This window comes from Lynx rufus, unplaced genomic scaffold (genome assembly GCF_022079265.1).
Source record: "Lynx rufus isolate CCGP_SWC_20201006 ecotype Redwood Valley unplaced genomic scaffold, mLynRuf1.p SCAF_10, whole genome shotgun sequence".
NCBI lineage: Eukaryota > Metazoa > Chordata > Mammalia > Carnivora > Felidae > Lynx > Lynx rufus.
Window position 1 is genome coordinate 84,166,717 of NW_025814824.1, and position 23,168 is coordinate 84,189,884.

At 41.4% G+C, this 23,168-nt stretch overlaps 2 protein-coding genes across 2 annotated transcripts in view; one reads left to right on the forward strand and one right to left on the reverse strand.

The window, feature by feature from the left end:
- The window catches only part of PPP6C (protein phosphatase 6 catalytic subunit), a 34,703-nt gene extending 16,934 nt beyond the window's left edge, over positions 1–17,769 (reverse strand). The window contains exon 1 of the mRNA XM_047069419.1: positions 17,630–17,769. Coding sequence (XP_046925375.1) covers positions 17,630–17,704 — 75 coding nt within the window. The 5' untranslated portion in view covers positions 17,705–17,769. The remainder of the gene's footprint in view (positions 1–17,629) is intronic.
- Positions 3,251–3,604, forward strand: LOC124504107 (mitochondrial import inner membrane translocase subunit TIM14-like). Its single transcript, XM_047069431.1, has one exon. It carries the CDS (start codon positions 3,251–3,253, stop codon positions 3,602–3,604), a length of 354 nt encoding a protein of 117 aa, XP_046925387.1.
- Positions 17,770–23,168: the final 5,399 nt, after the last annotated feature.

Consider the following 23,168-nt stretch of genomic DNA (forward strand, 5'->3'; position numbering starts at 1 on the left):
TAAGAGGGAAGGAAAAAAATGAAGCCCTGTAATAGGGATAAAAATGGCAGAGGTGGGTAGCAGGTACTGATATTTTAAATGGGGTGAGCACAGAAGCCTTACTGATAAGCAACTTCTGAGCAAAAATCTAAGAAAGGTAAGTTTATGGGTGAAACAGCACTGAAGCCAGAGAGAACAGTAAGTAAAAAATGCTCAGAGGCAAAAGCATGCTCGGTGTTTTAGAAAACATCAAGGCTGGTGTAGTTAGTGGACTGAATGAGGAGAAAAACAGAAGTGCACCACAGAACACTTTTAGGTCCTTTGGGGTGAATGTAAGGACCTGGGCTTTTAATAGGAAGCCACTAGGAGGTCCTAAGCAGAAGAGTGATATGATCTTATGTCTGCTATGTTAAAAATGGTCTATGAGGAACATGGGAGTAGGGAAGAGGCAAAGGCAGAAACAGGCACACCAGTTAGGATGCTTCTACAATAATCTAGGTAAAAGTTAATACTGGCTTGGACTAACATCATGAAAATAGGAAATGATCACAAGTGAATGGATTCCAGATGTTTTCTGAATGTAGTATCCACTAGGTTTGAGAACAACTAGATAGAGAGTGTTGAAAGAAAGGAATCAAGGGGCGCCTGGGTGGCGCAGTCGGTTAAGCGTCCGACTTCAGCCAGGTCACGATCTCGCGGTCCGTGAGTTCGAGCCCCGCGTCGGGCTCTGGGCTGATGGCTCAGAGCCTGGAGCCTGTTTCCAATTCTGTGTCTCCCTCTCTCTCTGCCCCTCCCCTGTTCATGCTTTGTCTCTCTGTGTCCCAAAAATAAATAAAAATGTTGAAAAAAAAATTAAAAAAAAAAAAAAAGAAAGGAATCAAGCATGACTCAATGTTTTTGGCTTAAGTAACTACAAGGATGTTAATAGTCTTATCAAGATGGTTAAGACTCCAAGTAAAGATTTTCTTATTGTAGATTCTTTGGGAGAGAGAGAATCCCAATCAGGCTCCACGCTGTCAGGATGCAGTCCAATTAGGGGTTCGATCTCACAAACCCTGAGATCATGACCTGAGCTGAAATCCAGAGTCACACTCTTAAGTAACTGGGCCACTGAGGTGCCCCCCTTTTTTTCTTTTAAATAGATTTAATTTTTAGAGCAATTTTAGGTTCATAGTAAAATTGAACAGAAGATATAGAGAATTCCCATATATCTTCTGCTCACAAACACATACAGTTTCTTCCACTACCAACATCCCATATCAGAGTGGTGCGTGTTACTAATGAACCTACATTGATACATCATTATTATACAGAGTCCACAGTTTACACTAGGGTTCACTCTTGTTGTTATACATTCTATGGGTTTTGACAAATGTATAATGACATATATACAGAATAGCAATATCATACAGAATAGTTTCACTGCCCTAAAAATCCTCTGTGCTTCATCAATTCCTCTTTCCCTTCCCCCAAACCCTGGAAACCACTGATCTTTTTTACTGTCACCAGTTTTGCCTTTTCCACAATGTCATACAGCTTGAATCATACCTTAGTCTTCAGATTTGCTTATTTCATTTAATGATATGCATTTAAGATTCCTTCATTTTTTTTAATGCTTATTTATTTTTGAGAAAGAGAGAGAGCATGCACGCACGGAGGACGGGTAGAGAGAGGGGGAGACAGAGCATCCGAAGCGGGCTCTGTGCTCACAGCAGAGAGCCTGATGAGGGGCTCAAACTTATGAAACCTGAGATCATGACCTGAGCCAAAGTCGGATGCCTAACTGAACCATCCAGGCACCCTTCCTTCATGTTTTTTAATGGCCTGATAGCTCATTTCTTTTTAGTGCTAAATAATATTCCATTGTTGGGGCACCTGGGTGGCTCATGAGGTTAAGCAACTGACTCCTGACTTAAGCTCAGGTCATGATCTCACAGTTCTTGAGTTTGAGCCCTGCATTGGGCTATGTGCTGACAGTGTGGAGCCTGCTTGCGATTCTCTCTCACCCTATCTCTCTGCCCCTCTGCTTTCTCTCTCAATCTCTCTCAAAATAAATAAATCAAATTAAAAATAATTTTAAAAATAATAATGATATTCCATTATCTTGGTGTACCTACTTATTTATCCATTCACCTAATAAAGACATGTTGGTTGCTTCCAAATTTTAGCAGTTATAAATAACACTTCCATAAACATCCATATATAGGTTTTTGGGTGAACATAAGTTTTCAATTAATTTGGGCAAATAGCAAGGAACATGACTGCTAGATCATATGGTAAGAGTTTGGTAAGAAACTGCCAAACAATCTTCCAAAGTGGCTATACTATTTTGCATTCCCATTAAGCATGAATGAGAGTTCCTGCTGCTCCACAACTCTGCTAACATTTGGTGTTGTCAATGTTCTGGATTCTGGTCATTCTAATAGTCTTGTGGTGGTATTCCACTGTTGTTTCAATTTGTATTTCCCTAATGATGCATGATGAGGAGCACCTTTTCATATGCTTATGTGTCATTTGTATATCTTCTTTGGTGAGGTGTCTGCTCCTGTCTTTGGCCCATTTTTTAATGGAGCAGTTTTCTTATTATTGAATTTTAAGAGTTCTTTGATTTGCATATTTTTTAAAAAACTTTTTTTAAAATTTATTCATTTTTGAGAGACAGAGTGAGCAGGGGAGGGGCAGAGAGAGAGGGAGACACAAAATCTGAAGCAGGTTCCAGGTTCCAAACTGTCAGCACAAAGCCCGACATGGGGCTCAAACCCACAAACTGTGAGATCATGGCCTGCACCTAAGTCGGACGCTCAACTGACTGAGCCACCCAGGCACCCCTGATTTGCATATTTTGGATGAAAGTCTGGTATCAGATGAGTGTTTTGCAAATATTTTTCTCCCAGTCTGTGGCTTATCTTCCCATTCTGTTGACAATGTCTTTTACAAAGTAAAAGTTTTTAATTTTAATGAAGTCTAATTTATCAATGATTTCTTTCATGAGCAGACTGTTTTGATTTGAGTTTAGTTTGAGGGACGGGGAATGAAGAATTCGATTTTCAACAACTTCATTGAGATGTAATTCACATACCAAAAAATACCTCCAAAATTCAGTTGTTTTTTAGTATACTCAGTGTTGGGAAACCATCATTGTAATTAATTTTAGAACATTTTTGGTGCCTGCTGGTGGTGGCCTCATCACTGTGTGGGAACTGGTTGGTTGCAAACTCTGGGCTGGGAAGGACCACGCTCTCGGTGGAGGTGGGGGAACCAAGCCAAAGCCATGGCCAGTGCAGCGGCAGCAGTCGGACTGACTGTTGCTGCTGCAGGATTTGCAGGCCGTTATGTTTTGGAGGCCATGAAACACAATATGGAACCTCAAGTAAAACAAGTTTTTCAAAGTCTACCAAATTCTGCCTTCGGTGATGGCTATTACAGAGGTGGGTTTGAATCCAAAATAACAAAACAAGCAGCAGCATTAATACTAGGCGTAAGCCCTACTGCCAATAAAGGAAAAATAAGAGATGCTCGTCAACAAATCATGCTTTTAAATCACCCAGACAAGGAAGGATCTCCTTATATAGCAGCCAAAATCAATGAAGCTAAAGATTTACTAGAAGGTCGAGCTAAAAAATGAAGTAAACGTGATGAATTTTAAGTTTTTGATAGTTTATGTATACAAGTGCCAGCTTTTTAGAATAAAATGCCTCAAGCTACAAACTAAAAAAAAAAAATGTTCATCACCCCTAAAAAACTATGTACCCATTGGTAGTCACTCCCCACAACTCCACACCACCGCACTAGGCAATTACTAATCAATCTACTTTCTGTTTCCATGGATTTGTCCATTCTGGACATCTGGCCTTTTTTTTTTTTTTTTTTTTAATGTTTATTTATTTCTGAGAGAGAGTGCAAGAGCACAAGCTGGGGAGGGCAGAGAGGGACAGAGGATCTGAAGTGGGCTCTGCACTGACAGCAGACAGCCTGATGAGGGGCTCAAACTCACAAACCATGAGATCATGACCTGAGCAGAAGTTGGACACTCAACCAACTGAGCCACCCAGGTGCTCCTGTCCATGTGGTCTTTTGTGCCTTTTGTGGCCTTTTGGCTTCTTACGCTTAATATAATGCTTTTCGGGTCCATCCATATTGTAACCTTTGTTATTATTTTGTTCTTTTTTATAAATAAATAATATTCCATTGTATGTATTTACCACATTTTGCTTATCCATTCACCAGTCACTAGACATTTGGGTTGTTTCCACTATTTGGCTAGAAGAATCTGATTTTGACATATTAAGTCTGAGGTGCCTATCAGATTTCCAAGTGCCTCAGATGTGCTGTAAACAAGTGATCAAATGAGTTTTGGGTTAAAGGAAAAGGCTATGGGTCAGAGAGACCAATTTAGAGATTGTCAGGATATACGTACGTACGTACGTACGTACATACATACATACATACATACATGAGACTAGAAGATATAACTAAAGTGGTAGCTACAAGCAGAGAAAAGGATAAGATCAATAAATGATCCTTCAGATATACCAATATTTAAAACTTAGGCAAAAAAGAAGGAACAAGCAAAAGAGCTTGGTGAGACAGAAAGGCAACCATGACAATGTGGTATCCTGGAAGTCCAGTAAACAAATGGACTCAAAGAGGAGTGATCAAAGGGCGGGGACAAAAAAAAAAGAAGAAGAAGAAAGAAAAAGAGGAGTGAGTGATCAACTATGTTCAATGCCGCTGCAAGGTCAAATTTTGGAGAAACAGCGTAGGGCTGAGAGGCAATACTCCTTTATTTCTAATCAACAAGTACTAATCCCAGATTATGTTATCCTCTAAGACAGAAAAGGGGCACACCAATTAATGCCATGGCATAGTTCAGAGGTTGAGCATAGCCTTTGAAATAAAAAAAGACCAGAGGCCAAACAATCAGCTCTATCTCTTACAGATTACTTAGCTTACTGTCCATTACTTAGCTGTGTATCCCTGAGCAAGTTACTTGATTTCTGTGTCTCAGTTTCTTCATCCACAAAACAGAGACACCTACCTGGGGATATTCTAAGTATTAAATGAGACAGTGCATGCAAAGTGCTCTGCAGAGTTTTATACACATACATACACAGTTATATCCTCGATCTACTACATAATAAGTGTACAATGAATTATATAACACATGACCCAGAAGGAGGGGTGCCTGGGTGGTTCAGTCGGTTAAGCACCTAACTCTTGGTGTCAGCTCAGGTCATGATCTCACAGTTCATGAGATCAAGTCCCACATCAAGCTCTGCACTGACAGCATGGACCCTGCTTGGGATTCTCTCTCCCTCTCTCTCTGCCCCTCCCCACCCCTCTGAAAATAAATAAATAAACATAAAAAATTAATAATATATATTTTTAAAAGATTTTTAAAATTAAAATTTTAAAAATAAATAAACAACGGCACCTTGCTAGCTCAGTCAGCAAGAACATGCGACTCAGGGTTGTGGGTTCAAACCCCATGATGGATGTAGATATTACATAAAAATACCTTTATAGGGACACCTAGGTGGCTCAGTCAGTTAATCATCCTACTTCAGCTCAGGTCATGATCTCACGGCTCACGAGTTCGAGCCCCATGTCGGGCTCTGAGCAGGCTTTGTGCTGACAGCTTGGAGCCTGGAGCCTGCTTCAGATTCTGTGCCTCTGGCTCTGTCTGCCCCTCCGGCTCTGTCTGCCCCTCCCCCACTCACTCTGTCTCTCCTTCTAAAATAAATAAACATTAAAAAAAATTTTAATAACATCTTTATAAAGAAATAATCTTAAAAATAAAATATTTAAAAAATTAAAAAACTTTTACAAATAAATTAAATTTAATTTTATGATATAAATTACTCCTCAATGTCTATTATTTATATATATATACGTCTGTATGTATATACATAACCTGTTACTGTAAAAAAATAATAATAATAATTAGGGGTACCTGAATGGCTCAGTCACGTGAGCATCTGACTCTTGATTTTGGCCCAGGTCATGATCTCACAGTTTGTGAGATCAAGCCCGCGTCAGGCTCCGTGCTGACAATGTGGAGCGTGCTTGGGATTCTCCCTCTCCCTCTTTCTGTGCCCCTTCCCAATGTGTATGCATGCACCCTCTCTCTCTCAAAAGTAAACAATAATAATAATAATAATAATAATAACCATCTTGATGAAAACCACTTAAAATCACTCCTTATAGAGATGGCTGCTCTTCCAATTTCAAACATTTCTGAAATGTTTTTTCTGATATTATACAATTTTTTTAAATAAGAGAATATAATGATTTTTAATTTTTTTTAATGTTTATTTTTGAGAGAGACAGACAGACAGACAGACAGAGCGTGAGCAGGGGAGGGGCAGAAAGAGAGGCAGACAGAATCCAAAGCAAGCTCCAGGCTCTGCACAGAGTCCAGTATGGGGCTAGAACTCATAAACTGTGAGATCATGACCTGAGCTGAAGTCAGACACTTAACTGACTGAGCCACCAGGCACCCCTACAGTGATGTTTTAAAGTACCTATCTTGGGGGGGGGGGGGGGGCGTAAAGTACCTATCTTGGGACCTTACCCACCTTATTTAGATACAATGCCTTGTCTAATTAATATTTGTACTATTTTTTCAGGTACACTCACCAAACCTTCTCAAAGAGAATTTCACCAATGTATTTATAGAAGTACTTTGCTGATCTGTATAAGACTGGGCAGAGTTTTCTGTCTGTTGCCCATGAGGCCTGCATCTTTTCAGGCATTTGCCTCATTCACACTCCCTTCTGGATTTTACACCTTTTAAGAAAAGGTCAAACTTCCATCTGTGAAGGTCGGAATCCATACCAGGAGTTTCAATGTTTCCCCCAATACATCCTCTGACACAAGCTGCCAAAGAAGCTACCTCCCATTCTTCTCTCCATAATGCATCTCTGGAAAAGTTCTCTATTTCCTACCATGTTGATCAGGCTACTTGCCCACTCTCACGAAACTGTTAGTTACTTGTAAATTTGGAGGCTCCACTGTGTACATCCCTTTGAAGATCAGTTACTAAAATGTTACCCAAACAAACCTACAAACCTACTACAAACTCCATCCTGAATTAAGCCAATCTGTCCTTCAGGGAGGCCTGTCCTCACCCTGCATTATACTACCCTCCTTTCCCAATTGCTTTTTCCCAAATTACAACACTCTCTATATATAGATAGATATAGATATACATATATATTTTATTTATTTATTATTTTTTTAGTAGGCTCCACACCTGATGTGGATCCCAAAATGCAGGGCCTGAACTCATGACCCTGAGATGGAGACATGAGCTGAGATCAAGAGTCGGATGCTTAACCAACTGAGCCACCCAGGCGTACCTCCCAAATTTATACTCTAACATCATGCCATACAGCTGTGGTAAGGGACATTCTAGGAAACAGAGCTGGTCACTGTGTAGACTATAAACAAGGTGCATAGGATGCTATTATTAAACAGTTACCTTCAAGGAGAACCCAATGGAGGAATGTCTCTTTGCTCCCTCTATCAGGGATAGGTGTGATTTCCCTGAGAAGATTGTGTTTGTCACCTTTGAGACAAAGACAAATCTTTGGTGAATTTTTTAACTGATCAGTTTCTATCTTTCAGTAGACTCCTAGAAAACTTAGGACTTCATCTCAAAGAAGTAATCTAGTCATCACAGCTTTTATTTTGTATACAATTCTTACTTTTACCACTGGCTCCATCTTGGTTTCCTATCTTTACATTCTTTGTCTCATTTTTCTTACTTATTCTACATGTAATTTACCTTGCTATATTGAATGTACCTTCATAAGCCATTCTATATCCTTTTGGGAACAAGGTAAGATATCATTAACATTTTGAAACTAATGACAGCACAGATTCCTGAGGGACTCCATGATTCCCATGTTGAATGTGCCAGAATTTGCACCCACATATGTCTGGCTCTCTTAACCCATAATGCCCCCTTAACTGCAAGCCACCCGTAGTGACCAGCCCATACCCCTCAGGGCTCATCTGAAAGTGACAGTAGACCATAAACTCAAGAACATTACTGTGAAACCTTGCCAATCTTAAAAGCTGGTGAGTGTCTAGGGAACACACGTAAACTACTTAGGCAGCATCTTCAACCCAAGGCCAGGCACACTACCTGGAGTAAAATAACAGCTGCCTCTTGTCACTGACACTTCTGTGGTTCCAAATGAGGACTTAAAGAGCTGAATCTCTAAGCCAAAGCTATTTCCTCTCATCTCTCCAGTTCAGCAGTAGCTTACAAGTTCAAACCAAACACATACAAAGTAAGAAGTCTATGAAATCTCAGTACAAACTCTACGTGAGTCAGCCAACTACACACACAGTGGCCTCAAGGAGTGTACCCTTGCCATGGGGAAGACACACGACCCTTTCTTCCAAAGCCCTTTACAGCTTTGTTCTACTGCTCAGTTTGTATGCAGTGTGGTTTCTCTTATTGCTCCAAAACAGTCACTGAGGCAGGATTCTCAATCTTCCCCAATCTTATGGCAAACTACACCCATCTCTCCCCACAGTGCCCAATGAATTCCCAATCCTTGGACAAGTAGGGGCTCATAGCCCCCTTCTTAGATGAACCTATTTCCCTTCTCTACCTTTCCCTCAAGATAGTCCAGGTTCCATTCTGTTCTCTGCTCCTATCTTCCTGTTCCCTCTTGCCCCTCAAATTTAAAACACTGGGCTTTAAATTTTATAATTCTATGTTTAGCTGCTCTTGTTAGCTAAAGCATACTATTTCCTTTAACATACTGGTATTTATAAAATCTCTTGGCTTAAGAAACAAAAATCTATCTAAAATTATTTTTTATATAGCCTTTGTATAGAACTTCTACAAACCACTGGGAATGAGGAGCTGGAATCCAAAATGACAAGAACATTCACACCTTTACAATTCAGAAGGGAGTATCTGTATCTTCAACCTAAACCAAAGTTTCTTAGCCATGGCACTATGGATAATTCTTTGTTGTGAGGGGCTGCTGTCCTGTGCATTATAAGATATTTAGCACCATCTCTAGCCTCTATACCCCCTAGATACCCACAGTAACTCCCTAGCTGTGACTATCAAAAACGTCTCCAGACACTGCCACATATCTTCTCAGGGCAAAATCACCCCCAGTTCAGAACCACTGGTTTAGACTTTTCTCTTGAGTTAAAACTATTAGAACTATTAGTGTCTGAAAACACATTTGACAATCAATAAATATGTTACCTAACCAGCCTGTGTATCTAACAGTCTTCTGGCCATCTCTACCTTGATGTCTTGACTTGGCAGCATCTCAAACTCAGTATGGCCCAAACCAAACTCCCTCACATTCCTTAATCTAGTTTCAGTATTTACTAAGTAATCTATGCCAGAAACTGAGGTTACGTTGAACTCCTCTCTTTCTCGTAACCTAGACCTAACCTGTCAACAGGTCCTACTATACCTTCTTCATCTCCTTTTATTTAGTTGTTTTTTTTTTAAGTTTATTTTGTTTTAGTAATCTCTAAACCCAACATGGGCTTGAATTTACTACCCACAGGTCAGAGTCGCATGCTCTTCTGACTGAGACAACCAGACGCTCCCATCTCCTTTTAAACACCACAATCACTTGTCACTGTCTTACGTCAAAATCTCCTGTCATTCGGCCTACTGCTTCTGTGACATTTTTGTCCCATTCCAAACCATGGTCTACAAATGCTGCCAGACTATTTCTTTTCTTTTTTTTTTTTTTTTTTTTTTTACTGTTTTTATTTATTTTTGAGACAGAGAGAGACAGAGCATGAACAGGGGAGGGGCAGAGAGAGAGGGAGACACAGAATCGGAAGCAGGCTCCAGGCTCTGAACCATCAGCCCAGAGCCCGACGCAGGGCTTGAACTCATGGACCACGAGATCGTGACCTGAGCTGAAGTCAGACGCTTAACCGACTGAGCCACCCAGGCGCTCCAATTTCTAAAACCTATTGTCACAGTCCTCCTTAAAAATCTCTCAAAGGTACTCCTCTGTCTATGGCAGTGTTTCCAAAACTCTATTCAGGTAACATCTTCATGATTTTTGTCATATTCCCACCACATACAACAGTGTATGTTGTATATACTATAATACAGTGTATTCCTGTAACAGTTTTCTTTGAATCTACTTTTCTTTTTAGTTAGCTATATTTTAAACAACATCCCAAAGTCACAGTATGATTTGTTTTCCCCTAAAATATAAAAGCATTTCAAAGTGTTTATACATATACCACCTAAAAGATAAAAATCCAAGTTTATCAGCCTAATCTTCCATGATTTGGCCTCTGCCTGCCTTCCAAGCACCATCTCCAGCCAACCAAACCACTAGAAGTTCCCTGAACTGGTCATGTTCTTTCAGATTAAGCTATACCACTGCATATGGTATTTATTCTGCTTGAACATTCTTTCCTTCCTGTTTTGTCTACCTGAACAAACTCTGCTCATCCTCTTATTGTTCCTTCTGTGTGAAATCATCTCTGGCTCCAGTTAGATGCTGCTTTTAATATGTTCCTCAATATCCTGAACAGCCCTCTATTATATCACCTAACACACCATGCAATAATCATTTGTTTATCTATTTCTTTTACTATATTGAGAGCCCCTCAAAGGTAGAGAGAAGTATCAGATTCTATCTCTAGCACCCATAGGGAACAGTACTTGACAAAAGGAGACATCTGAAGAAATGTGTGTTTGTAAAACGGTATAAAATTACATTAAAAAATTTTTTTTAATGTTTATTTTTGAGAGAGAGAGAGAGAGAGAGAGAGAGAGAACGTGATGGGTGGGCAGGCAGAGGGAGAGATGGAGACAGAATCTGAAGTAGGCTCCAGGCTCTGAGCTGTCAGCACAGAGCCCAATGCGTGGCTTGAACTCACGAACACGAGATCATGACCTGAGCTGAAGTCAGACGCTTAACCGACTGAGCCACCCAGGTGCCCCTATACTTTATTTTTAAGTCTATTTATTTTGAAAGAAAGAACACGCGCACAAGCAGGGGAAGGGCAGAGAGAGAAGGAGAGAGAGAATCCTAAGCAGGCTCCGTGCTCTCAGCACAGAGCCTGATGTGGGGCTTGAACTCACAAACTACGAGATCATGACCTGAGCCGAAATCAAGAGCTGTATGCTTAACCAACTGAGCCACCCAGGCGCCCCCAAAAACCAGAATACAACTAAATTCAACGAACCTTAACTACCTGTCTATCACATACAATGCAGTGTTCTCTAAGACTATGGAGAATACAAAAATAAACATACGTGATCCTGGTCCTCAAGAAACTTGTAGTCTAGGGGTACCTGGATGGCTCAGTCAGTTGAGTGTTCAACTCTTGATTTCGGCTCAGGTCACGATCCCAGGGTCATGGGATCAAGATCCACATCAGGCCCCACGCTGAGTGTGGAGTCTGCTTAAGATTCTCTCTCCCTCTGCCCCTCTCCCCTGCTTGCGCTTTCTCTAATTTAAAAAAAAAAAAAGAAGAAGAAGAAGAAAAAATAGAAGCTTTGCAGTCTAGTAGAGACTGACATATCTGCTACCACAGAAGACAGAGTGGTAAGTGGAACAATAAGGTGCTATGTGGCAAAGGTCAGTGCAGGAAAAAACAAACAAACGGGATTTCTAAAAAAATTTTTATGGTAATTTATTCTTGAGAGAGACACATATACAGCGTGCAAGTGGGGGAGGGGAAGACAGAGAGAAGGAGACAGAATCCGAAGCAGGCTCTAGGCACAGAGACCAAAACAGGGCTTGAACCCACGAACTGCGAGATCATGACCTGAGCTGAAGTCAGATGTTTAACCGACTAAGCCACCCAGGCGCCCCCCAAAACGGGAATTTTTAAGAGCAAATAAATTCAGGTATATACTCCGCTGAGTCACTATAGCAAAACCCACTTAAACCTCATCAAGTCTTGGCTCTGATATTTGTTGTGCCTTACACAACTGTGTAAATGATAGAATAAACATGAAGGTACCCTGAAAACTGTAAGCAGCGATGTACATTCTAATCATTGCTAATAATTCTGACTGTAGAATCCAGGAGCTCTGCATAGAGAAAGTGGCATCTGAGCTAGAGCCCAAAAGGGGCAAGGGGGGTACTGCACAGAGGAAATATAAGTGATAGTTATAGATGTGAACCCTGGACCCAGACTGCCTAGGTTTGAATCCTAGCTCCTCCACCTACTTCCCAGCTTTGTAACTTTGGAAAGTTACTTAACCTGTCTGTGCTTCAATTACCTGTCTACAAAATGGAGCAAATATTATACATAACTCATAGAGTATTAAATGATTTAATATTTGTGTTATATAAGTATTTAAAAAGTAGGTGATAGAAACAGACCGAGCAGAAGCAAAGGAGGAGGAAAGTACAGAGCATGTTGTCAGAAGAGAACAGTCCAATGTGCTTAGAATGGGAAGTAAAAAGGAAAGTAAAGTGCAAGATGTACCTAGAAAAGCATACTATTTGTCATCCTAAAAAAGCTATTAACTGCATCAGAAAGAGCTCTGAATAGGGAGGCTTTCCAACCTAGTTCGTTGATTAGGTGTACATCCTTAGGCAGATCATAAACTCTGTGGAGCTCAGTACCCCTCAGTAAAGTAAGAAGGGTACAGAACTAGAAGAACTCTGATTTACTCTTAGCTCTGAAATTCTAGAAAAGGGACTAGGGAGTCATTACAGACATGCACTGTTCCATAGGACATCTACAGCTACATGCCATTAGTCCAAATGTCGATGTGTCATAAATGTAAAATATACGTATTTCATAGACAGTACCCCAAAAAGGATAAAATATTAAATTAATAATTCTATACTGATTACATGTTGAAATTGGGTTAAATAAAATATTACTAAGGTTAAAAAAAGGGGGGTACCTGGGTGGCTAGTAAATAAAATATTACTAAGATAAAAAAAAGGGGGGTACCTGGGGAGTCAGTTGAGCATCCAACTCTTGATTTTGGCTCAGGTCATGATCTTACAGTTTGTCAATCGAGCCCTGGGATGGGCTCTGCACTGGCAGTGCAGAGCCTGCTTGGGATTCTTTGTCTCCCTCTCTGCCCCTCCCCTGCTCACTCTCTCAAAATAAATAAACTTAAAAAAAAAAGACTAATTTCAACTATTCCCTTCTATTTTTTTTAAATTTGACCTTTTGATGGCACAAAAACAGACACACAGACCAATGGAATAGAATAGAAACCCCAGAACTAGACCCACAAACGTATGGCCAACTCATCTTTGACAAAGCAGGAAAGAACATCCAATGGAAAAAAGACAGCCTCTTTAACAAATGGTGCTGGGAAAACTGGACAGCAACATGCAGAAGGTTGAAACTAGACCACTTTCTCACACCATTTACAAAAATAAACTCAAAATGGATAAAGGACCTGAATGTGAGACAGGAAACCATCAAAACCTTAGAGGAGAAAGCAGGAAAAGACCTCTCTGACCTCAGCCGTAGCAATCTCTTACTCGACACATTCCCAAAGGCAAGGGAATTAAAAGCAAAAGTGAATTACTGGGACCTTATGAAGATAAAAAGCTTCTGCACAGCAAAGGAAACAACCAACAAAACTAAAAGGCAACCAACGGAATGGGAAAAGATATTTGCAAATGACATATCGGACAAAGGGCTAGTATCTAAAATCTATAAAGAGCTCACCAAACTCCACACCCGAAAAACAAATAACCCAGTGAAGAAATGGGCAGAAAACATGAATAGACACTTCTCTAAAGAAGACATCCAGATGGCCAACAGGCACATGAAAAGATGTTCAGCGTCGCTCCTTATCAGGGAAATACAAATCAAAACCACACTCAGGTATCACCTCACGCCAGTCAGAGTGGCCAAAATGAACAAATCAGGAGACTATAGATGCTGGAGAGGATGTGGAGAAACGGGAACCCTCTTGCACTGTTGGTGGGAATGCAAATTGGTGCAGCCGCTCTGGAAAGCAGTGTGGAGGTTCCTCAGAAAATTAAAAATAGACCTACCCTATGACCCAGCAATAGCACTGCTAGGAATTTATCCAAGGGATACAGGAGTACTGATGCATAGGGGCACTTGCACCCCAATGTTCATAGCAGCACTCTCAACAATAGCCAAATTATGGAAAGAGCCTAAATGTCCATCAACAGATGAATGGATAAAGAAATTGTGGTTTATATACACAATGGAATACTACGTGGCAATGAGAAAAAATGAAATATGGCCTTTTGTAGCAACGTGGATGGAACTGGAGAGTGTGATGCTAAGTGAAATAAGCCATACAGAGAAAGACAGATACCATATGGTTTCACTCTTATGTGGATCCTGAGAAACTTAACAGGAACCCATGGGGGAGGGGAAGGAAAAAAAAAAAAAAAAGAGGTTAGAGTGGGAGAGAGCCAAAGCATAAGAGACTGTTAAAAACTGAGAACAAACTGAGGGTTGATGGGGGGTGGGAGGGAGGGAAGGGTGGGTGATGGGTATTGAGGAGGGCACCTTTTGGGATGAGCACTGGGTGTTGTATGGAAACCAATTTGTCAATAAATTTCATATATATATATAAAAAAAATTTGACCTTTTGAGGCTCATGTTTCTGACCATTTTATTTCTACCAGACAGCACTGTTGTAGACTATTTTCATAAGCCATAGAAGACTGATTCTGTGGCCAAAAAAGATAAACAAAATGGCAGATATTATCAGAGAGGGTCTTGAAGACACTCTTCTAGCCCTACACAAAGCCATAATATATTCCTATCTGCCGCATTGGGTTTGATTTTCCTTACTTGAAAAAAAAACAATGAAAAACCACTCAGGTAAACAGAATGATCAATAACACAAGCACTAAGGTGAGTGACTAAACTAATGGGTTGCATACTGTTTATGATGAGAATCTATAAAATCAGAGTTTGAAATGAGGAGGTGCAAAATCTCAAAAAATCCAGGCAGAATTTTTTGAAGCTTTATGGAAGCATTTCAAATAAAGATACAACTTTGCAGACCCAGGAGCCTTATATGAAAAACTCAGAGATGGCTCAAACTAAACACAAAAATGAGTTCCAAAAAGATTACATTAACTATTAATTCACAAAAGTGGTTATTATGGAATTGCACAGTTCCTTGTGCAATTTCTTTACTTGCATGTCATCTTTAAGAACCGTTCAAAAGATCAATCTACAAACTATAGAATCCCTACTCCCCAAAATTCTTCAGTATTCAGTAAACCTGCCTTTATCATTCGTTCTTCCACTTGGCCAGATATGGAATCTGTATCTCCTATGATCCTCTCTGAAATCTTTATTGTAGATGAGAACCACATGAGCTCTTTTTAAAGAAAGGTTATGTTTTGGCCCACTCACTTTCATATATTTCATCTTTATTCTTACAAAACAACTTTGTACATTCAATCCAGTATTAGTGATCTGACCACTTCCAATTCAGATATACAGAAATCGTGATTAGATCTAAAACATCCTATGCATTTATTATTTTATTTAGTGCTTCCAACTTCTAATCAATTTGAAAATACAGGTGAACTGCTGTCTTTTCTACCAGAACAAACCATTAAGTAGCCCCAATGGTTTGTTTTTTTCCTCTGACACAATCTTTTATTTTGGCTCTAAAGCCTCAGAAAAGGTACTCCTGAAATACTTTCTTGGCTTGTCTAATTTTAGTTTCTAATTCATGCCAAGAAATAGAAACAAAATTAAATTTCTTTAAAAATACTCCAGACAGGAACAGCACAAGTACATTAATCTGATCAAACCATTTCCAAGACAAAGAAGAAAAGCCTCCACTTACAGAGAAAAATTCAGAATTCTCTCTTCCCAGTAGTTGCCCAGAAGGTTTAAAAAAAAAAATTGTTTATTAAGAAACAGATACATACTAAGCACAGTCCAATAGTGTTGCAAAGAGAAATGAAATGGTTTGATATCTATATTTCCTTAAGATGGGAAGGAAATCCAATGTTTAACAAACTAAAAGTTTACCTAAAGAAAATCCAACTGATCATCTTTCAAATAATTTCAACAGCCAATCTCAAATTAATATCAAGACATATTGTAATAAGCAACGTTTTATTAATTATAAACACAAAGCTTAAAACAGCTTTATATACGCTAAAGAACAAAAAAGTCCACATCAAATCACTGGTATGAAAAAATCAACTTCGTCTATGGAATTAACAACGCTACCACAAGACATGTGGTTAGTTTTCCACTAATTAGGTCCCAATGTTGGTTGTATCCTCACTTCTTTAAAAAAGCATATAACAGAAGGAAGCTACAAAACTCATGTCTGAAAGACTCAGATGAACATAAATAAAAGCTACATTTCTAGTACCGGCTTTGTCCTCGTTTTAATCAAATTATCCTATTAAAAAGGGGAAAATGCACACGAATGGCTCCCCCATCATACAGCACATATAATCAACAGGTACACTTAACTTACATCCACCAGAGCTGATGTGACCTTAAACATTTTGCATACTTGTTGACTGATGTTAAATATCAACTTCCTGTATCAACAGAGCAAAAGAAAAAAAAAACCAGTAATATCTTCCTTAAGAGAAAGAATTTACAAAGATAAATTGCTTTAAATCCACAGATGAAAGAAAAAAAAAAAAAGGACTCAAAACCATCAACAGTTTACCCACTTACTACACAGCAAATCAAAGTTAACTGAACACGTAAAACGGGGACTAGGACTCACCGCTAAACACTGTCAGACATCTAAGCACCGGTTTTAACAAGCGCATGGGAACACTTGTCAGAAAAGCAGTATACCCCAAACTGAATTCCTCTTCTCTTACATCCATTCTTTACCCACACATACATGCATTGTTGTTACTCGGACTAAGCAGTAGCAAGGAACGACTCGTCTCCTTTTGGAAACCAAGAAAATGAAATCTTGAGTTAAGAAGGGATTATGAGGAAACAACTTAAGGAACAGAAAAGTATTTGCATGGAAGGCCTACTACTTTACACACTGAAATCAGCTCAACAACCTACTGGAAAACGGGTTCATATCTGAATTAGTAGAAGGAAAGCAACGCTCCTACCAAGCAATTGGGACGCGGGGTATGGCAAGAGGGAAGACCTGGCGTTCTCTGACATCGCTATCCGACCGCCCTGGCCCACCGTCTTCTCATTCCGCCGAGACCTGAACACACTGGGGTCGCGTTCCGGGAGCCGGTGGCATCTCCTGTCAGACGCCGGCCACCCCACGCTCCTGTCACCACTTCTGAGGGATGACCCCATCCCGAGGGCACTGTCCGCTGGGACTCGGTCGGCCTCCGGGAGACCGGAGTCGGGGAGAGAGGAGAGGAGTCCTCCAAGCAAAGCTGTCAGGGCTCCGAGCCCTGGGGTAGTCCGAAGGCCAAGAGGGGCAACCCTGGGGCAGAGGCCGCGACATCCCTCGGGATCCCCTCCAAGGAAACTAGGACAGCATTTGGGGGACTTGGGCTCCCTCCCGCTCTCCGCGTGACGCCTAATCTGACCCGGTCGCTTCGCCCCGCAACAGGCCCTCCACCGGAACGGGACCGGACGGGATGCCGGCGGGGGTCCCGCGGAGAGAGGAAGGGCGGGCCGGCGGGAGCCCCACTGCCGGAAGGGGCGAGCCCGCAAGCAGCGCTCCCGCCCCGGCTGGACTCACCTTCAGGTCGTTCTCCGGGAGGTACTTGCACAGCCGCGCTATCTCCACATACTTGTCCAAGTCTAGGGGCGCCATTTTAGAAATAACAAGCCCCGACGGCGACGGCGGCAGCGGCGGCGGCAGTAATAGCGGCGGCGGCGGCAGCGGCGGAGGCCGAAGCCGGAACTGTTCCTACGTCACGTCCGGCCCGTGTGAGGCGTCTGCGCAGCGGCGTAAAGCTTGACCCGATTCTCCCCGCTACCTCCGCACGGCATACGCTCTCTTCAGCTGAACCCAGGCTGCAGGTTCCTAGAGGCGAACCCCAGTTCAGCCCGTGAAACCTACTGGGACCCGTAGTTGTCTGCAGCCTGGGGTTCTGGGATTTGTAGTTTTTAGTAGTGGCCCGCTACTTCACTTTTACTCCCCTTCCCTTCCTTTAGACTTTCACTTCTATCGGCCCAGAGAGGCTTTTCCGATGCAAAAAGACAAAGTAGGTGACTCTAGCCATTCCTTGGTTTCTCGGTTCGACCCTTTTAAGCATTCTGTCACCAAAACATCTTAAAAATTGGGTAAGCCTCGCCATAATAACCTGTTTGTACTTATCCAAGTCCTCGTGAAAACCTCGTCTAAGCCTGTCAGGGATATCAGGCTACCAATCTTGCAGCCTTGGAGAAAAGGAAACAGTGATTAAGCGTTTCTGATGCTAAATGATATATAAATGCTGTTTTTCCGTTTAATTCTCATAACAGTTGATAGGAAACCAAGGTTCAGAGAGGTTAAGTAACTTGCCCCCAAACACACAGGAACTAGGCATAGGAGCCGAGGTTGGAACATAGGTCTAACTGGTTTAAGTATGCTTCAGTGTGAGTCTGATGATGGCAGGGAGTCTTCTGTTCTACTCCCAGTGCAAAAAAACAGAACCTGGCACTTAGTATAACCAACAATTGTTCATTTAACAGCTATTTGTTGAACACCAACTGTATGCCAGGTACTGTTGTAGCCATTTAGGATATTGAGCAAGCAAAATAGACAAAGATCTCTATCCTCTGTCTGTAAGTACATTCTAGAAGAGGAGACAGAACATAAACAACATAATAAATAACTACAGCATTTTAGAAAGTGATAAGTGCCGGGGTGGGGGAGCAGTATAGGGAGATGGGGTGATGTATTTCTAAGAACCACCAGAGGTAGGGGAGTTAGCCAGTCAGACACTTGAGGGCAATTATAGGGAAGAGGTTGGCACAGAGAACTTAAGGTGGAAGCATATCTAGATGGAATTTTGGAAATGGGAAGATTAGTGTGGTTGGAGCAAGAGGAGAGGAGATGAGAGAAAAGAACGGTTTTACTTTTAATCTAATAGGGAGTTACTGAAGGGTTTCGAGCAGAGGAGTAACATGTATAACTCATTTTAAAAGGATCACTCTCTGGGGTGCCTGGGTGGCTCAGTTGGTTGAGCGTCTGACTTCAGCTCAGATAATAATCTTGCTGGGTTTGTGAGTTCCAGCCCCGCGTCAGGCTCTGTGCTAACAGCTCAGAGCCTGGAGCCTCCTTCAGATTCTGTGTCTCCTGTCTCTGCCCCTTCCATGCTCATGCTCTGTCTCTGTCTCTCAATAATAAATAAACGTTAAAAAAATTTTTTTTAACAAAAAATAAAAGTATCACTCTGGTTGCTGTATGAGATTGTAGTAGGTAGTTGTTGCAGTTGAGAGACCACTTAGGAGACTTATAAAATCCAAAACTAGCAGGTGCTCCATATTTGTTGTGCGAGTGACCCAGGACTGGATCTTCTTGCGCTAAAGTGTATTTGGGGGACATTTGACTAAACTTTAATGAGATCTCCGAGTGAAGTTCTTTCCAACTATTCTGTAATTGTGAAATTGTTTCAAAGTAAAATTATTTTTTTTTAAGATTTTCTTTTTATGTAATCTCTACACCCCATGTGGGACTCACACCCACAACTCCGAGATCAAGAGGCACATGCTGTAGTGACAGCTCAGTAGTGACTGAGCCACCTGGGCACCCCTAAAATTAATTTTTAGTTTGTTGCAGAGTGCCCGGGTGGCTCATTTGGTTAAGCATCTGACTCTTGGTTTCGGCTGGGTCATGACCTCACAGTTCTTGAGTTTGAGCTCTGCATCTGGCTCTGCGCTGACAATGCAGAGTCTGCTTGGGATTCTTTCTTTCTTCCTCTCTTTCTCTGCCCCTCCTTAAAAAAATTTTTAAGTGTGTTACAGAATGAATGATGCCCACAAGCATACATTTCTTCATTTATTCACTAAATAGTTATATAGCACTTATAATGTGAATGAGACAGATATGATCCTTCCCCTCATGGAGACAGAGGAGACAAATGATATACATATAAACAAGCAAATACCTAATTGCAGTGTGTGATTAGTGCTAAAAAGGGAAAGGAGGGGTACTGTAAGTAAGAAAAATGGAGTGGAAGAAGCCTACTTTAGGTTGGCGGTATATTTTTCTTTTAAGTTTACTTACTTAAACTTGGGGAGGCGCAGAGAGAGAAGGGGAGAGAGAGAACCCCAGGCAGTCTCTGCACTGTCAGTGTAGGGCCGACAGGGGGATGGATGAGGCGGGGAGGGGACGGCAGGGCTTGAACTCACAAACCGTGAGATCATGACCTGAGCCCAAATCAAGTCAGATGCTTAACCGGCTGATCCACCCAGGCACCCTAGGTTGGCAATATAGTAGAGGTAAAGTGTGCAGACTCCAGCACCAGATGGTCGAGTTCAAGTCTAGGCTCTATTACTCGTACCATGATTTTGGCAAGGTTATTTATCCTTTTGGTGCCTCAGTTTTCTTGGCTTCTCTATGGAGATAATAACTGCCATCATATCGTATGGAGATGATAAGCATAATACTTACTGTATAGACTTGTACTGAGGATTAACAGAGTTAATATATAGAAAGGGCTTAAAATGATAACATGTACAGAGTGAGTGCAATGTGTTAGCTCTTAGTATTAGGTGAGCAGGAAAGGCCTTTCTGAAGAGGTAACATTTGAGATTTTAGGAAAAAAAAAAAAAACAACATAAGGATGGCATGCTCAGAATTTCTTGGAGAAAAAATTCCAAATGAGGAAAAGATGCTATTATTTTTGAGGTTTTAAAATTATGATTACAGTCCTCTTTAAAAAGATGGCAATTCACTTTTTTGGCTCTGAACCTCAGTAACTGGGAATTAATCCTACTCAAGATACTTTCTCAGAACTGGGAAGGAAGGCAAGTAGGGGGATGGACATGACTGTTCTTTACAAACTATAATGTGCTTGAAAGGAAGGTGTCATCAGCATCATTGTTTCCCTCTCCGATACGTCAGTGAACAGGTAGGTAATGAAAGCAGATGGTATCCCCTTGCAGCGAAAGCAGGTGGCAGTTCCCACATTACCAAACCATCTGGCAAACTCCCTCCTGCAGCCCCACCTCATTCAGTGAACCTCACTCTTGACATCCACAGCAGAGAGAGATGAGGGAAGCATTCTTCAGAGCGTTTGGTGAGCTCTTAGAAGAGGTAATAGACACATCGGTCATTTACTTTGAAAACTGTACAGAACATGCTGACTGCCATGTGTTCTTTTTTTCTTTTTTTTTAAAGTAGACTCCTCCCCCAATGTGTGGTTCAAACTCAGGACCCTGAGGTCAAGAGTCGCATACTCTACTGACTGAGCCAGCCAGGCGCCCCCTGGAATGTGTTCTTAGTGTTCCTTGGCAAAGCAGTAAATCCAGGCTCCTGTTTCTGCCATTTATGTAGGCTAGTTCTTTGTAAGTTCTCTGGGCCTCAATTTCCATTTTTTAAAGTTTTGTTTAATGTTTACTTAATTTTGATGCAGAGAGAGAGACAGAGACAGAGACAGAGTGCGAGTGGGGAAGGGGCAGAGAGAGAGGGAGACACAGAATCCGAAGCAGGCTTTAGGCTCTGAGCTGTCAGCACAGAGCCTGACACAGGACTCGAACCTGAGCCAAAGTTGGTCACTTAACTGACTAAGCCACCCAGGTGCCCCTCAATTTCCATTTTAAAAATAGATCTCAAAATTTCCTTCCAGCAATTTCTGAAATGTGACTTCTAGTGTAAAGCCTAGGTCTCACAATGAAAGTTGGTTGCCGTTTTGCCCACAGACCTCTTCCAATTTTTCTTATTTATGTGCAACTCCAGTTTGGAATCTTGAAATGGAGCTAGCCAAAAGACACAGGGCCCATCAGAGCATTCCACAGCTCTGAACAGAAATCTCCATCAAGATGCACATGGACATATGGCAGAGCCAACTTAGCCTTGGTTTTCTTTCCTGAAGGAGAGCAGAATGACTGAATGTGGCAGACAGCAGTGGAGATTTTTCCATTAATAATGGGAACTCATAAAGACTCCACGTGTTTGAAATAAGATATTTGAGTAGTGAGGAGAGCTGCAGACCTCGAATTCCATTTTGTCAATAAATTCCCGTTATAGGGTAGCCTGAGTGGTTCAGTCGGTTAAGTGGTAGACTTTGGTTCAGGTCATGATCTCATGATTCATGAGTTCAAGCCCTGCATCCGGCTCTCTGCTGTCAGCCCAGAGCCCACCTCAGATCCTCTGTCCTCCTCTCTCTGTACCTCCCTGCTATGCTCTACCTCCCTCTCTCTTGAAAATAAACATTAAGGGGCGCCTGGGTGGCGCAGTCGGTTAAGCGTTCGACTTCAGCCAGGTCACGATCTTGCGGTCCGTGAGTTCGAGCCCCGCATCGGGCTCTGTGCTGACGGCTCAGAGCCTGGAGCCTGTTTCCGATTCTGTGTCTCCCTCTCTCTCTGCCCCTCCCCTGTTCATGCTCTGTCTCTCTCTGTCCCAAAAATAAATAAACGTTGAAAAAAAAATTAAAAAAAAAAAAAAGAAAATAAACATTAAAAAAATTTTTAATGTTAATAAATTCCTGTTAGAATTGGTATTCAAGGTATTATGATCCTATCCAAGAGATGAGGAAAGTAGGGCTCAGGAAGAAGCATGAACTTGGTAAATGTCAGGGTTAGATGGTTAGTGCTGGAGCCTGGATTTGAACCCAAGCATGGCTGTCTGGTTCCCACTAGGCACTATACTTCAGGAGCTCCTGAGATCTCCTTCCTTAGCTTTTTCCTGTTTCCTATGACACAACAACTGGCCTCAGCTCTCCTAAGTGATTGTGGGATTCTCTGGAACATATACATAGGTGAGTCAGCTCTGCATTTTCAGGAAAGCTGCAGAGAACCTATGCTCATGGAGATCAGAGGTAATGCAGATGAGCAGTCTAGCTCAGGACTAGTGTCTAGAGTTTATTTATAGGAATAGCATACTTTGCAGAGGACCAGCTCTATGCCAGCCGCTGTGAACTGATCGTTTTATATTCATTAGCTCATTTAGTCCCCGCCATAACCTTGTGACAGAAATCTTACCAGCTCTATTTTACAGATGGGTGACACTGAGGCCCAGAGAAAAGTAACTTCCCCCCAAATGCTCTCGTCGATGAACATTTTATTCCTTGCACTTTTTGCAAATGTACCTAATTATTTTTCTGTTTAATCTCGCTCTCTAGTTAGAC

What these genes read in the sequence shown, in the direction of transcription:
- LOC124504107 (XM_047069431.1), top strand. Translation starts at nt 3,251, where the DNA reads ATGGCCAGTGCAGCGGCAGCAGTCGGACTGACTGTTGCTGCTGCAGGA.